The sequence below is a fragment of the Notechis scutatus genome, chromosome 1 (assembly GCF_049901735.1).
Source record: "Notechis scutatus isolate UNSWTSFEM ecotype Mainland chromosome 1, rNotScu1.2, whole genome shotgun sequence".
Classification (NCBI taxonomy): Eukaryota; Metazoa; Chordata; class Lepidosauria; order Squamata; family Elapidae; genus Notechis; species Notechis scutatus.
The window spans coordinates 158,531,160-158,548,517 of record NC_142009.1 but is presented as its reverse complement, the minus strand read 5'-3'; the positions used below and the strand labels follow the sequence as shown (position 1 = coordinate 158,548,517).

General features: G+C 37.8%; 1 protein-coding gene across 3 annotated transcripts in view; it reads right to left on the bottom strand.

The window, feature by feature from the left end:
• Positions 1-1,000: 1,000 nt before the first annotated feature.
• LOC113422628 (cytochrome P450 2K4-like) overlaps positions 1,001-17,358 on the bottom strand; it is a 109,057-nt gene continuing 92,699 nt past the window's right edge. For 2 of the 3 annotated variants that reach the window (XM_087949150.1, XM_026683717.2), the window contains exons 6-9: positions 11,838-11,982; positions 8,295-8,479; positions 6,869-7,010; positions 1,001-3,305 (exon numbers count right to left, since the gene is read on the bottom strand). In XM_087949150.1, the coding sequence (XP_087805276.1) occupies positions 3,118-3,305; positions 6,869-7,010; positions 8,295-8,479; positions 11,838-11,982 (660 nt within the window). In that variant the 3' untranslated portion in view covers positions 1,001-3,117. Of the gene's footprint in view, positions 3,306-4,974; positions 5,141-6,868; positions 7,011-8,294; positions 8,480-11,837; positions 11,983-17,358 lie in introns of all 3 variants that reach the window. The other variant, XR_015746423.1, reaches the window with a different exon arrangement.

Genomic DNA, 17,358 nt, shown 5'->3' with positions numbered 1-17,358 from the left:
AACCATACACAGGTGCAGTAAGTTAAGATACTCTCTATGGTGCAGCAGTAGAAGGTCACCAGCAGTTTCTCATTCAGTTGTTGTTTTCTGAGAAGTCTCAGGTAATATAATCTTTGCTGGGCCCTTTTGACCAGTGCTGCAATATGAGCACCCCAGGTCAGGTCTTCTTTTATGGTAACACCCAGAAACTTAAAACTGGCCACTTGCTCCACTTGGTCTCCATTGAAAAGCAACGGCTGGATGTCTGATCTATTCCTTCTATAGTCCACTATAAGCTCCTTAGACTTATTGGTGTTAAGGACCAAGTTATTATCTCCATACCACAAAAGCAACCGGTCCATCTCATCTCAATAGGCAGACTCATCCCTCCTGGAGATGAGTCCCACCACTGTTGTATCATCTGCAAATTTAGTAATAGTATTACTAGCATGAATGGGAATGCAGTCATGTACATATAGAGTAAGGGACTCAACACGCAACCTTGTGGCGTACCAGTGTTAAGAATAAGAACTGAAGAGATATGATTACCTAATCTGACCCTCTGAGAGTGGCCAGACGGGAAATCCATAATCCAAAGGCAGATTGAATAAGAAAGTCCAAGATCCATAAGTCTATGGAGAAGTATTGTGTTAAAAACAGAGCTAAAATCTACAAAAAGCATCCTCACATAGCCCCCCCCCCCGCTGTTCTAGATGAGTCAGAGCAGTGTGAAGAGTGATGGCTATAGTGTGCTCTGTAGATCTATTTCTTCTGCATTCAAACTGGTGTTTATCAAATATATATGGAAGACCAGAAATGATGTGCCAGCAGACCAATTTCTCAAAGCACTTCATGATGATAAGAGTGAGTGCCACAGGACATTTGGAGTTTGCCTAAGTTTCTTTGGGATAAAATTTTAATCATATAAGGGGAAAAAAGAATCACAATCATATCTAAAATGATTAAGATATTGTAACTTCCTCTGCATTTTCAAGAAAAATTGAGAGACAAAAACTATAACAATATTTCACAAAATTTTATTTTGGCATTCTGCACATAAATCAAAACAACTGATTTTCCAGATTCAGTCTGAAAGCTTAACATGCATCTTCCATCCTCATCTGAGTTTTTTTCTCTAGAAATCATGGTAAAAAGTTCATACAGCTACTTCATTTCCCCCACAATCTATTTAAGTCTATACATTTTTGATAGAGATGTTTACATTTAACAGATTGACATCAATGCTTCCAATATGTGACTGTTGAAGGCACAAAACATGTTATTTTTCTTTTATTTAGCTAAAAAAAAAACCTTTAAAGGAAGAGTATTCAACCCTTTCTTATTCAACCTGACAATTCAGTGTTTTAATCAATCTCATCCCAGTTAAACATCTAACCTGGTAACACAATTGGCTGCTTGTCCAATACATTATTTCAAGTGTTGTAAAGTTTTGAATTTTAGTCCTCAGTCTTTTATCAGATTATATAAAATCAGTTGCTCGTCTCTTCAAGTGACTTCTGCTGGTAAATTTTTCTTTGGTTTTTGGAGGAATCTATTTGAACAAAATCTTTAGCCTTGTCAAGATGTTCATCCCAACTGACACAGTTACATCTTCCCACTTGAAATATCTGCCATTCTGTTTCTAGGAATATCCAGCAATAATTATCTCTAAATAAACCTTTTTTATTTTTTGTAAAATGAATTCTCAGTAATGTTAAATGTTGTTGTTTCCTATTGGTACCACTTTTTTTCCCCCTTCAGCTAAGTTCTGTGTCAACATATGATTTTAATATCCTAACATTAAGGTGTACTGCTTTGTATATAAATTACAATTTTCTGGCATACGTGTACTGCATTTCTTCATTATATTGCTACTGCTGATGAAACACATCAGAGAACAGGTCAAAGGAGTGAGCAGACCGAATTGTTTTAATATTTTAGAATATTTTATTCCTTATAAAAATCAGAACAGGAATCTATAGCAGATAATCCTCTGCTGTTCTTCTCTGCACTCTTTCTAGACTCTCAACATCTTTTTTGTATTGTGGTGACCAAAACTGGATATAATATTCCAAGTGTGGTCTTACCAAGGTCTTATCAAGCAGTATTAATACTTAATATGATCTTGATTCTATCCCTCTATTATTGCTGCCTGGGATTGCACTGGCTTTTTTGGGTGGCTGCAGAACACTGTTGGCTCATATTTACGTGGCTGTCCACTAGGACTCCAAGATCCCTCTCACTGTTACTGCTATTGAGCGAAATTTCACCTAATCTGTACCTGTACATTTGGTTTTGCTTACCTAAGTTTAAAACCTTTTCTATGCACTGCATTTCATTTTGTTAGATAGGGCCCATTGTTCATGTTTGTCGAGATCTATCTGGATCTTGAGCCTATTTTCAGGGCTGTTGGCTATTCCTGCCATCTTGGTGTAATCTGCAAATTTGATGAGTTCTTCTCAACTAAATCGCTTACAAAGGTATTGAAAAGTACTGGGCTTAAAACAGAACCTTGGGGTACCCCACTGCTTACTTTCCTTCATGTAGATATAGTTCCATTAAGTAGTTGTAAGTAACTACATGTAATTACATGTAAATGTAGTTGTATTAAGGACCACACGTTGAATGTAGCTTGTCAGCCAGTTACAAATCCATCTGGTGGTGATGCTGTCTATCTTGCATTTTTCTAGCTGATCGAGTAGTATGTTGTGGTCTACTTTGTCAATTTTTTTAATGAAATCCAACTATACTATGTCCACAGAAACTAAGAAGTCTAGATTAGAACATGGACTTTTTCAATTATTATTGTTGCTTTTGTTAACATTGATAACTTGTAACAAATAAATGCATATATACAGTATATATAATTATGGTGGAAAAATCTGTATTGCTTAAAATGAATTTAACAAAAATCAAAACTTAACAAAATGAAATAGGAGGGGGAAAAAGATAAAAGGAAACAAACAAAAATAATAAGCGTTCCAAGCACTTAGCATGATTTCTTTACCCTTTTCACTCTCAGAATCTAGATTTTGTGTGTATGCAAATCATTATAGTACAGTTTCAGACAGCCTCTTAAGCCAAACCATACAGAATTATATTATCCAATACTGAAAACGGTTATGAAGGTCTTGTGTCTTATGAACATGGAGTGGCACAGGTCTTATAAGATATAGGAGGGGTTGTAAATCCAAGCGCAGGCATTAGATTCAGATCATTTTTAGATATTCCTGGGGGTGGATGGAAGGTAAATTTCTGCAGGAGGTTGGTAAAGAAGAGGAAGAGCTCCATTTTGGCAAGGGTCTCACCTGCACATATTCTTCGACCTGGAAGAAAGCATATATGCAAAAAAAAAGAAAGAAAGAATGCTTATTGGTTTCTTCAACCATTTTACATAGCTTTCTAGTGTCAGATTGTCATGGAGAGACGAGTAAGACACAAAGTTATGACAAGACATTCATATTTTAAATAACAATAAAATAAAAATAAAGCATGTGTCATAAGCATGCTAATCTTAAAAGAAGGATGAGCCTTCATAACAAAGGTGGTATTCAGCAGGTTCTGACCAGATCTGGAGAGCCGGTAGCAGACATTTTGAGTAGTTGAGGAGAACCTGCAAATACGACCTCTGACTGACTTTTATAGTATCCTTCCCCTGCCACATCCACCAAGTCATGCCTACAGAACCGGTAGTAAAAAAAAAAAAAATGAATCCCACCACTGCTTCATAAGTACCATTCTACACTGATGCCTTGAAAAGAAGATTGACTGAGCACCCCACTCGAGGTGGAGATTGTAATTACAACTACAGGTATACTTTTATTGAAAGTTAATTTGTGAGGGAGGGGACATCTATTAAATCTTCCTTTAAACTCTTAGTTGTCAGAATATTCCCCTGATCCATAAGCTCAATGATGAATCTTGCAGTTTTTAGGGGGGAAAGTATGCATTAATATGTTCTACCATTTATGAATCCTTTTCCCAAAGAATGAGTTAGACAATTTCCAAGAATGCCTTCATGTTCTTAGTAAGTATCTTTAGGTCCTCGTTTTGATAAATATTGACTTCAGATATATAATGATTGAAAAACCTATCTAGTGATGACATAAACTGGAATTACCCAGTGTTTCCCGCTTTGTGAACCAGTGCAGGGGAGAGGGGATGGTTGTATGTGAGCAGCTGGCAAGCGTGCACGCAGGTCCATTTGCACAAGCAGTATGCGCTAGCCCGCTACTTGCCTAAGTGGGGATGTGCCTGTGCATGCTTGCCAACTGTTTCTGCTGTCCAGTTGTAAACCCCTCACAGCTCACCCTTGCAGGGACCCCTGACATAAACAATGCCTTTGTGAGTTATAGTATATGACTGCCATAACATCCTTCATAGACTCCTTCACAGAATCATAGATCTGGAAGTGACCTTGATGGTCTTCTAGTCCAACCCTCTGCTTATACTGTCTCAGTCAAATGGTTGTACAGACTATTTCTGGAAACCTCCAATGATGGAGCACCTATAGCCCTAAGAGGCAAGCTATTCTATTGGTTATTTTCTCTTACAGTCAGAAAATTCTACCTTACTTCTAGGTTGTATCTTCCTTTAACAAGCTTCCACCCATTACTTCTTGTCCAGCCCTCTAGTGACCTAGAGAATAAGTCAATCCCCTCTTTGTGACAGCTCCTCTTGTACTGGAAGACAGTTATTGCCATGCCCCTGGTGGAGTCTGACTCCGAGGAAGAGGAGGAACAGCCAACAGGGAGTGGGAGTGTGGCTCCAGAGGTGGTGGAGGAGACTGGGGAAGGGCAGAGGCCAGCTGAGCAGTCAGAGGAGGATCCAGGCCCATCCCCTATCCATCCTAGATCACGCAGGGAGAGGATCAGGGAAAAGAGAGGTCTACTCAAGAGGAGATTACCATGATCCTCCTCGTGGCTTGCAGGTGGGAGCTGTGTATATAAGTTTTCAACTACATAGTTAGAATTGCTGGAGTCAATTAGTGTTTACCTTGAAAAAGGCTTATCTTTGCTAGCATTCTTCCCATGGACTTTTCTTGGTTATTCTCCTGGAGTTTATAATTAGTTATCTTGGCTTGCTTCGGAACTCTCATCAATGCGGTTTGTTTTGGTTTTTTATTTGCCTCATTATTTATTTTTGTGACTTTAAACTGTGCCTAATAAAACAGTGAAGTTAAGTTGAAGGCTTTATCGGACTTTAATATATGTTTTGGGTTTTGGGTTATTTTGAGAGACTATGGGTCATCAGAGTTATCATGTCCACCCCTGTTACTTCTATTCCCCCCAGTTCATTGTCATCTGCAAATTTGATGAGTTCCTCTTCTATCCCTTCATCAAGATCATTTATAAAAATGTTGAAGAGTACTGAGGCTAAGACCAAACTTTGTGGTACTCCACTGCATGTTTCCCTCCATGTAGCTGTAACTCCCATTGAAGACTACCAGCTGGTCAGTCAATTGTGAATTATTACTCTAGTGGTGGTACTGTCTATCCCATATTTTCTATCTTACCAAGAAGTAGGTTGGGGCTACTTTGTCAAATACTTTGCTGAAATCTAAGTATGTTATGTTGACAACATTTCACTGGTCTATTAATTTAGTTACTTTTATCGCAAAAGGCAATAATGTTTGTGTGCCATAATCTGTTTTTAACAAATCTATGCTGGCTTCTATGGTAATAATCACCTTATTTGTTTCTAGGTGCACACAAATCCTTCACTTAGTTATTTCTCATTTATTTTTATTTCTTATTAAATTTATTAGCTTCCTATATTACCACAGGGTAACTCTGGGTGGTTTACAATATTAAATATTAATTATACAACACCTATAAATAATAAAAAAACATACTATAAAATACAAATGCTCAAGCCTCCAAATATGAGGAGGGAGAGAGTAGGATGAGAAGAGGAGGAGGTGAAATCTATTATTAACTTTTTAGCCATCTCCAGCATGAAATCCCCACATTGGAGCCTGAAGCCAAGTGACAGAGCCAAGTCTTTAAACTCTTGCAGAAGGTCAGGAGGATTGGATCTGAGCTCACTCCGGGTAGTAAGATGTTTCAAGGGGCAGATGCAATGACAGAGAAGGCTCTTCTCCCTGCCAGCTGGAATACTCTGGCCAATGGCGCCTGCAGCATGCTCCTCTGCTGGCATGGTTGGGGCGGGCCAATTCCAATGGGATGAGACAGTCCCTCAAATATAGAGGTGATATTCAGCAGGTTCTGACCATTTCTGGAGAACCAGTAGCGGAAATTTTGAGTAGTTCAGAGAACCAGCAAATACCACCTCTGACTGCCCCTGCTCCCATCTCTTCTCTGCTTCCCAAGTCCCAGTTGATCAGCTGGGCCTTCTTTTGTTGCCCTGCACAGGAGAACAGAGCTGGAAAGCAGGTTAGTGGGGTGGGGAGGGAATGACGATTTTGCAGTATCCTTCCCCCAGGAGTGGGAAGAGAATGGAGATTTTGCAGTATCCTTCCCCCTGGAGTGGGGAGGGAATGACGATTTTGCAGTATCCTTCCCCCTGGAGTGGGGAGAGAATGGAGATTTTGCAGTATCCTTCCCCTGCCATGCCCACCAAACCATGCCCACAGAACTGGTAGTAAAAAAATTTTAATCCCACCACCGCTCAAATAACTGTTGTTGTTTTATGTTCAGAAGCTTAACTGTTTTTAGAAAATGGTTGCCATTAAATAGTGCAGTCTCATTGGCAGTGTAAGTTTGTGGGAGCATCAGACAGTCTTATTCTAAACTCTGTTAAATGGAAGTTTATTACATCATTGTTTTATTATCACTTTTTCAAATTTTCTGCTGTGTCTTGTGAGCTTTACTTTCCAAAACACAAAGCATTACCCATTATGCATGCACACATATATAGATAATATTACCTGCAGAAAATGGCATGAATGCATCCCTCTTCACAAATTTTCCTTCAGAATCAAGAAAATGCTCAGGATAGAATTGATAGGGTTTCTCCCACTGAGATTCATCATGGAGCACTGATGATAGCAAAGGAACAATTTGCATACCCTAAACATCAAAAGGGGGAAATCTATATTAAAAAAGTGTGCCTATTTAATACATTGTTATAGAAATCATTAAATTTCAAAAACAGCACTGGAAATATATGAAATTTGAATAAATACTAGGCAAGAAGAAACACAAAGGTTTAAAAACATTGTAAGGAAAAATAGGGAAATAGATTATCAGTGCTCAATACTCAATAACTACATCTACATGGAGGGAAATAAGCAGTGGGGTACTACAAGATTCCATCTCAGGTCCAGTATCTTCAATATCTCCATAAATGACTTAGATGAGAGAACAGAAGAGGAACTCATCAAATTTGTAGGTGACACTAGTGCACGCTGACAGGAATAGCCAACACCCCCCAAGATAAGCTCAGGGTCCAAAAAGATCTTGACAGACTTGAACAATGGGCCCTATCCAACAAAATGAAATTTAATGTGGAGAAAAGCAAAGTTTTACACCTAGACAGGAAAATCCAAAGGTACAAGTACAGATTAGGTTAAACCTGGCTCAAAAACAGTAATTGTGAGAGGGATCTTGGAGTTCTAGTGGATGATTATTTAAATACGAGACACCAGTGTGCAGCAGCAGCTAAAAAAGCTAATACAATCCTTGGTTGTATAAACATAGGCATAGAATTAGTACCACTTTATAAAGCGTTAGTAAGGCCACACCTGGAATACTGCATCCAATTTTGGTCACTACATTACAAAAAAGATGTTGAGAGTTCGGAAAAAGTGCAAAGAAGAGCAAATAAGATGATTAAGGGCCTGGGGACAAAACATATGAGGAATGGCTGCAGTTTGGGTTTGGCTAGCCTAGAGAAAAGAATGTGTGTGTGTGGGGGGGGGAGACATGATAACAGTATTCTAGTATTTGAGAAGTTGCCATAAAGAGAAGGGAGTCAACTTATTTTCCAAAGCACCAGAAGGCAGGACAAAAAAAAAAAAAAAACAATGGATGGAAACTAATCAAGGAGAGAAGCAATCTGGAATTAAGGAGAAATGTCCTGACAGTGAGAACAATTAACCAGTGGGACAGTTTGCCTTCAGAAGCTGCGGGTGCTTCATCACTGGAGGTTTTTAAGAAGAGACTGGATAGTCACTTGTCTGAAATGATTTAGGGTTTCTTGTTGAGCAGGAGGTTGGACTAGACGATCCCCAAGGAGCCTTTCAGCTCTATTCTGACTGAACTCCTAAAAGTCCATTTTACTATGTAAAAATGATTTATACAGTACTAAAAAAGATTGGAACCTGTACAATGCAGTAATTTCAAACTGATCACCTTGGGAATGAAGAAGCCTTTGAAAGTTATATCCTTGGTGGTTGCATGGGGCAAGTTGGTTGGAATAATATCAGCAAACCTTTGAATCTCATGAATTACTGCATCGGTATAAGGCATTTTGGATCGATCTTCTATCCTTGGCTGACGAACCCCAATTTCTTTTGCAATTTCTTCTTGGACCTTACCTGGGAGAATAGATTATGTATGAAGATGACTCATTGATTGAATTTTATTTTAAATGAGAGTTTATGTAAAACTTTCAAATTGTGAAGGATAAAACATGAAGGACTTGGTTGCACAGATAATCTTTGACTTACAACCATTTATTTAGCAACTGCTTGAAGTTACAATGGCACTGAAGAAATTACTCACACTTGCAACCATTATAGCACCCCTATGGTTATGAGATCAAAATCCAATCACTTGACAACCAGCAGGTTTTTAGGATAGTTGCATCTCCCTGTGGTCAAGCGATGGTAATTTGTGAATTTCCCAGCTGGCTTCTGACAAGCAGGGTCAATTTGGGAAGCTGGATTTGCTTAATGAGCACATGATTTAATTAACAACTGTGGTGATTCACTTAACTGTTGCAAAAAAATTTTTTTTAAAAAAAATTGGGTATGACTCAGTTAATAACTGCCTCACTTAGCAATGGAAGTGCCAGTTCCAGTTGTGGTTGTAAGTTGACGACTATCTGTACATTAGAGAAACACAATATTTATCTCTAAAGAAAATAGATACAGAAAATGTTAATGACAATATTTAAAAATACTAAGGATAATGTTTGAAAGTTTTAACTTAAATAGATTCAGAATTATTAAATAGCTAAATACATTTGTAGTGCATGCCTAATAACACAAAGTTATGATCTTTTATGTTAGCATTTTGCCATCTTTTTCCTTGTTTATGAATATTTGTATCCAGAGGAGAAATGAGCAATCAATTGACTATCAGTTTACATTTTCAAACTCTAGAAGGAATGAAATGTTGGGTGGAGCACATAGAGATGAGTCAAAGTCATATCATGATTGGAATACAACTTTCTTAACAGAACAGTGTATTCAGTCTTGGCTCATATTAGGGTGTGATGTGCTATTCTTCTAAGAAATAATAGAGTGGGTGATGAAAGCACAAAATGAAGTATACATTTCTATTCATAATATAATAGTATAATATTTCTATTCACTGGATGCAGTACTGTTGAAGATCATTACAACATATTTTTACTTGAAGTCGAAAGAGTCATCAAACTATATGTACCAATAACAACTTCAAAAACCAGAAAAAAACAGATTACCCATAACAATAAGGAAGCTTCAATCCAAAAAGAAATCACTTTGGCGGAAAAACAAATCTGGTCACATTGCCAACTTCAAAAGTCGATACAAAAATTTATGCCACCAGATAAAGACTGAATGCACCAATTATCACATTAAACAAGAGGAAAACTTTCTATGCACCAATTCCACCCGCGCTTTCTAATTTTGTAAATAACAAACTGAAAGACTCAAGGTCCATCCCACCCCTGAAAGGACCTAATGGTAAAGACTGCAATGATGATGACACCATTAAAGCCAACCTCTTTAACACATTCCTTAGCTCAGTATTTGTAAACAGCAATGGATCATGCCCAGTATTTCCTAGTCGAACCACAGACAACTACAATGATCTAATACATATCGATTTTACAGAAGACAATGCTGAAAAAGCACTACGCAATCTAAAACCATCTCTATCTATTGGACCGGATGGAATATGTGCCTACTTCTTAAAAAAGCTACCCACTGCCATAGCAGAACCTCTAAGCATAAACTTTGAAAAATCTTTCAAGACCAGTTCCTTGCCAAAACTATGGTCACAAGCCACGGTCATCCCCATCTTCAAAAAGGGAGACCCTAGCCTAGTTGAAAATTACAGACCAATCTCTTTATGCTGCGTCACCTGTAAAGTCATGGAATCAATTATTAATCAATCCATTATCCTCCACTTAGAGACAAACAACCTACTCTCTAATAAACAATTTGGTTTCAGAAAAAAACTATCCTGTAATCTGCAACTCTTACACTGCAAAAACATATGGACTACGCAACTCGATCAGGACAAAGCAATACAGGTAATCTACATAGACTTCTGTAAAGCCTTTGATTCAGTGGTACACGACAAACTGCTACTAAAACTAAAACCTTATGGTATCCCTGGACATCTGCAAAACTGGATAGAAGCATTCCTGTCAAACAGACAACAAATGGACAAAATTGGGAGCGTCCTATCAAATTCTGTACCTGTCAACAGTGGTGTCCGCCAAGGCAGTGTTCTAGGACCAACTCTCTTCATACTCTACATAAATGACCTCTGTGATTATATTAAGAGCAACTGCGTTCTCTTCGCTGACGATGTAAAGCTATTCAACACCGCAGACAATACTACTACCCTTCAAAAAGACCTTGACTATGTATCAGAATGGTCAAACAAATGGCAACTTCAAATCTCAACAAATAAATGCTCTGTCTTACATATTAGCAAAAAAAATCAGAAAATAAAATACAGGCTGAATAGTCAAGACGTTGTTGATGATCCAAACTCTGTCAAGGATCTTGGAGTACTCATCTCTAATGATCTAAGTGCTAGAGCCCACTGTGTCTACATAGCCAAAAAGCCATTAAGAGTTGTTAACCTAATCTTACGTAACTTTTTCTCTGGTAATGTAGAGCATACAAAACATTTGCTAGACCAATACACAAATACAGCTCATCAGTCTGGAACCCATATCATGTATCTGATATTAACACAGTTGAGAAAGTCCAGAAATATTTCACAAGAAGAGTTCTCCCCTCCTCTACTCATTGCAGAATACCTTATGCCACCAGACTCGAAATTCTAGACCTAGAAAACCTACAACTACGTTGCCTTCAGTCCGATCTAAGTATAGTATATAAAATCATACATTGCAATGTCCTACCTGTCAATTAATACTTCAGCTTCAACCATAACAACACAAGAGCAAACAATAGATACAAACTCAAGGTTAATCGCACCAAACTTGATTGCAGGAAATACAACTTCAGCAACAGAGTGGTCAATGTCTGGAATACTCTACCTGACTCTGTGGTTTCTTTCCCAAACCCCAAAAACTTTAATCTTAGACTGCCTACTATTGAACTCACCCCTTTCCTAAGAGGTCTGTAGGGGGCGTGCTTAAGTGCACCAATGTGCCTACCATCCCTATCCTATTGTTTCTTTTATTTTTCTTACATGTATCAATGTATTCATAACTATGTTTTTACTTAAACCTATTATCTTGTAAGCAATTGACAAACCAATCAAACAAACAAACAAACATGCGTGAACTGTCAATGCAGAAATATCTTATACTTCTTTCTTCATATTCTTACATTGATGAGTTCCTTAAAATATCAACAGAAAGGACAATTTATTCTTACTTCCTATTTTCCCTTGTTCAAATAATACTCTCATCTACCAAAAGTCTTTTTTTACTAACTATTCTATTTTTGATTGGAAGACAATACAATGAAACATGCTTACTCTGGATTTCTGGGTATTTCATCATCAGGAGTATGGCCCAGCGCAGAGTGCTTCCAGTTGTTTCTGTACCAGCAGCAAATAAGTTACTCGAAACAGCTTTAAGATTTTCATTATGGAAATATCCATTAGCCATCTTCTTATTCTCCTGAAGTATATTTTAAAAAAGAGAACAACTATCAAGGAAATACAATATACTCATACAACCTAAATTCTAGAAGATTAATAGGACACTTCATCAGTGGACTATATACTTTAGTGGAGTCCATATTTGGGAGCATCATTTACCTTTTACAAAATGTTAAAGGACTATTGAAGCTGTCATCCAAAAACAGTGGAGATGCTGTGCTTCTTTACAGTAAAGAAAATAAAGGGAATAAATGCAGAGAAAAGTCATCTATATCAGGGGTCCCCAACCGCGGTCCAGCTGGACTGCGTACCGGGCGCATGGAACAAGCCTTACCGGGCCGCTGGTTGCTGGGCGCCGCCATCTTTTTTGGTAAAAAAGCAATTTTTCATCAAAAAGATGGCGGCGCCAGCGCTTCGGGTGAGCTTTTTCCGAGTAGAAAGCCATTTCTACCCGAAAAGCTCACTCACCCGAGCGCTGGGCCGCCATTTTTGACGAAAAATCACTTCCGTGACGCGTCACCGGAAGTGATTTTCGTCAAAAAGATGGCGCGCCCAGCTGATGCCGGAACCGGGCGCGGCAGCCCAGCTGACGCCGAACCGGGCCGCAAGGCGTCGAAAAGGTTGGGGATCCCTGATCTATATTAATCAGGAACATTGGTGACTATACAGAGAAAGACATTGACATAGTGCATTGAACCTACTATATATTAACCTTTCTTTCTTTCTTTCGCATTTTTATTTCACCCTTTTCTCTGACAATCTCTGTCATCAATCTAAAATATATAATTGGCAAAAGGAAGAACAGAAGGAAGAACAAAAGTTCATCATTCCCAAAAGCATTAGACCATAGAATTATAACCAGGATGGAAAACACAATAAGGAGAATGGGCAGCTGAGAGACTTTTCCCAAGAAGGACTTTCCCCAAGATGGTGTGCTGAGAGTGGCAGGCAATTTTTTTCTGTCCTGCCTGCCACTGAATAGCTGATTATTTGGTGGCTCTACTCCCTAGAATTAAACGTGAGCAGCTTGGAAGAATCTAAGATTTTTGAATGATCATGAGCCTTCGGAGTAAAGAGATCTTGAAAATTGCAATTCTTGGTAAGGAGCAATTAGAAGGTCGGGTTTTTTTTAACTATATTTGCCCTTCAGCTGTTCAGTTGTTTTAAACATGCCTTGATTTTAATTGCACTTTTAAAATGTCTCTATTTTTTATCTGTACTTTAATGGTCTAGTTGATTTCTGACATCTGACAACTCTTTACAATTTTTTCTTTGTTCTCTCATTGTTTATTATTGAACTATAAAATATTTTCACTTTCTGTAAGAAGTCATAATTCATTTTCTGGTAGTGAAAGTCACCCAATTTACATTGGATTATAAGGATTTTATTTTTACCATTTTTTTTTATAGAAAGAAAGAAAGAAATGGGAAATTTCCTTTCTTTTGATTACTTTTCACCCTGGGGGAAAAATTACCTTATCTCTATGGAGATAAAAAATTAACTTATCTCCCTCTCTTGTTTTAATGATGTGTCTATTTCTCTTTCCTTGGAAGGAAAAGTGTGTTTTTCAAAATGGAGATAAAGCTTTCTGGGAAGATTTTGAAAAAAGAATGCTTTCTAACTTATAGCCTTTTTAAAAAAAAGTTGTACACAAAAAAGATTGATGGGTTAACAACGGTTCTAAATCAAGTATAGGATGATACTCCACAGCAGAAAATAACAGTTGGACTTGATCTTCAATTTGATAAATTGGAATCTGATTTGTTTGTGTCAGACATGAAGAAGGAAGAACCTGGTCTAAAAATTACAGATCGGCAGAAAAGATTGATCAGGACATGAATACAAGAAATTCAGACATAATGGATATGTTATAATAATAACATAATAAGTGAAGGACTAGATTTTCTGAAAGATGAATCCTGTGCCTCCAGAGGGACCTTTTAAACAATGGATGCTGCAGAGACATTTACAACCGAGATTTATGACTTAATAAGAATCAAACAAGGATATTTGATCTTCTATGGATTAGAGATAATGATTGGAGTGATTTGTGGTAGATAAGAAACTTGTAGAATTTCTATGAGCTCATTACAACAGGTTGTTTACAAGAGTTAGTTTGTTGTTGATTAACTGGTTAACTATTATAATAGTTAGATGTATAACAGGTCAGTGGCTCCAAATAGAACTAGAAGTTTATAAATCTTGAACCTGACTTGCAGTGGAAGAAAGCTATTACTGTTGCAATATATTTGTCAGTGCTCAGCTAGGAAGGATAATATGTGTTTTTGTTTTTTTGTCTTTTCACATTTTAATGTCTTTATTTAGTTTGGTATTGTTCTTGTAAAATCCCCCCCGAACTTATATTTTAATTTTCTGTACTAAAAATTTAAAAAACTGTAGAAAGGGAGAATGGGTTACTGTATTGGTTTGTTTAATTTGTTGTTATTATGATAGGAATTATTATGATCATTGCATTTATACCAAAACTTTCTATTTATCATATACATTGATAGTGGTTTGCAACATAAGAGACTTGAAAAAATATATAAATGTTCTGAATATTATACTGAAAATTCTTCCAAGATGTTTTGAATCATCATTAAGCTAACATAGATAGTGTCAAGAATTGTGTGAAATGAAGAAATTGTTAAAGGTTTTGCAGCAAATTGTGAATGTGATCCTGGGGAAAAATGTTATTCTCTCATCTAACATGAAATGGATGTGTGTGAACAAGAAAGTAATTTCTGAAAAGAAATGACAACTGCCATTATTTAATTTTGCTTATTTATGTATCATATTTTGAAACCACCCATCTATTTGCTGAATACTTGCATAGAAAAAGATGTGTTTGTTTTAAACATGTGCCGTTTATGAAGACTGAGACAATTAGTGACAATAGAAGAGAGATGACACAGAAAATGCAAAGTTTTTCTTTTCATTGATCATTCAGGGCAATGTACTTGGGGTACTGATTTCCAAACCAATGTAAGTCTGGTATCCAACCCCACAATTCATAGATTGTGGGCACGTGCTATCATCCCCTCTCTCCTTCGTCCTTCATCTTGGCCAGGTTGGACTGCTTCCCTCCACAGTCCTGTGGGAACGTTTTACAAGCATCTCACTTCAGCAGTGTATATTTCCATGTGGGGACAGCTCTGGGGAGCAACATGTTCCTTTCTTGCTCTTTTTCCAGTGAATATCAGAAGACATTCATCTATCCCATCTTAAAAAAAAAAACACTAAAAAAAGTATCGTGCTTATCTGTCACTTCTATCTGACCAGGACTCTGATGTACTTTTTCAGTTACCCAATTTTATGCCTATGTTTGTTCTATTTATTCCCCCTATGACTGTAGATTATTTATAAGTTCTTTATGCCAGTGAGACTTGAAAGGTATCAGCGAGTATTAACAAAAGACTTTGTCTTCCAACAATGATGCTTTCATTGAACCCTAAAGACTCTCTATTTTGACCATGTTACTAATGAAGAAGTGCTCCAAAAGAGTTTCTCCTGCAAAATACAGGTGAAACTCAAAAAATTAGAATATCGTGCAAAAGTTCATTTATTTCAGTAATGCAACTTAAAAGGTGAAACTAATATATGAGATAGACTCATTACATGCAAAGCAAGATAGTTCAAGCCGTGATTTGTCATAATTGAGATGATTATGGCTTACAGCTCATGAAAACCCCAAATCCACAATCTCAGAAAATTAGAATATTGTGAAAAGGTTCAATATTCTAGGCTGAAAGTGTCCCACTCTAATCAGCTAATTAAGCCATAACACCTGCAAAGGGTTCCTGAGCCTTTAAATGGTCTCTCAGTCTGGTTCAGTAGGAATCACAATAATGGGAAAGACTGCTGACCTGACAGTTGTGCAGAAAACCATCACTGACACTCTCCATAAGGAGGGAAAGCCTCAAAAGGTAATTGCAAAAGAAGTTGGATGTTCTCAAAGTGCTGTATCAAAGCACATTAATAGAAAGTTATGTGGAAGCGAAAAGTGTGGAAGAAAAAGCAGCAGGGATGACCGCAGCCTGGAGAGGATTGTCAGGAAAAGGCCATTCAAAAGTGTTGGGGAGTGGACTGAGGCTGGAGTCAGTGCATCAAGAGCCACCATACACAGATGGATCCTGGACATGGCCTTCAAATGTCGTATTCCTCTTGTCAAGCCACTCCTGAACAACAAACGTCAGAAGCATCTTACCTGGGCTAAAGAAAAACAGAACCGGTCTGTTGCTCAGTGTTCCAAAGTCCTCTTTTCTGATGAGAGCAACTTTTGCATCTCATTTGGAAACCAAGGACCCAGAGTCTGGAGGAAGAATGGAGAGATGCACATTGCAAGATGCTTGAAGTCCAGTGTGAAGTTTCCACATTCTGTGTTGATTTGTGGAGCCATGTAATCTGCTGGTGTTGGTCCACTGTGCTTCATTAAGTCCAGGGTCAACACAGCCGTCTACCAGGAGATTTTGGAGCACTTCATGCTTCCTTCCACAGACGAGCTTTATGGGGATGCTGACTTCATTTTCCAGCAGGATTTGGCACCTGCCCACACTGCCAAAAGCACCAAACCCTGGTTCAATGACCGTGGGGTTACTGTTCTTGATTGGCCACCAAACTCACCTGACCGCCATAGAGAATCTATGGGGCATTGCCAAGAGAAAGATGAGAGACATGAGACTGAACAATGCAGAAGAGCTGAAGGCCACTATTGAAGCATCCTAGTCTTCCATAACACCTCAGCAGTGCCACAGGCTGATAGCTTCCATGCCATGCCACATTGAAGCAGTAATTGCTGCAAAAGGGGCCCAAACCAAGTACTGAGTGCATATGCATGCTTATACTTTTCAGAGGTCCAATATTGTTCTATGTACAATCCTAGTTTTATTGATTGCATGTAATATTCTAATTTTCTGAGATTGTGGATTTGGGGTTTTCATGAGCTGTAAGCCATAATCATCACAATTATGGCAAATCACGGCTTGAACTATCTTGCTTTGCATGTAATGAGTCTATCTCATATATTAGTTTCACCTTTTAAGTTGCATTACTGAAATAAATGAACTTTTGCACGGTATTCTAATTTTTCGACTTTCACCTGTACATAACATAATGCACCCAGAAAACTTGAACATGCAGATCATATACTCCATTATGGAGAATAATCAGATTTCCAAGATGGGCAATGAGATGGATCCCCTTTGGTGCCAAACGATCATGAGAATGCCCTCAAAATATATGGTGAAGAATGTTCATAGACAACTTAAAGATTTTAAACATCATATGGGAAGACACTGATGTACTCATCCCAAACCAAAAGTACTAGAAGTCCCTTGCTGCCCGATATGCTACATAGCATGGGAAGATCTAATGCTAAACGACTGAAGATTAGCA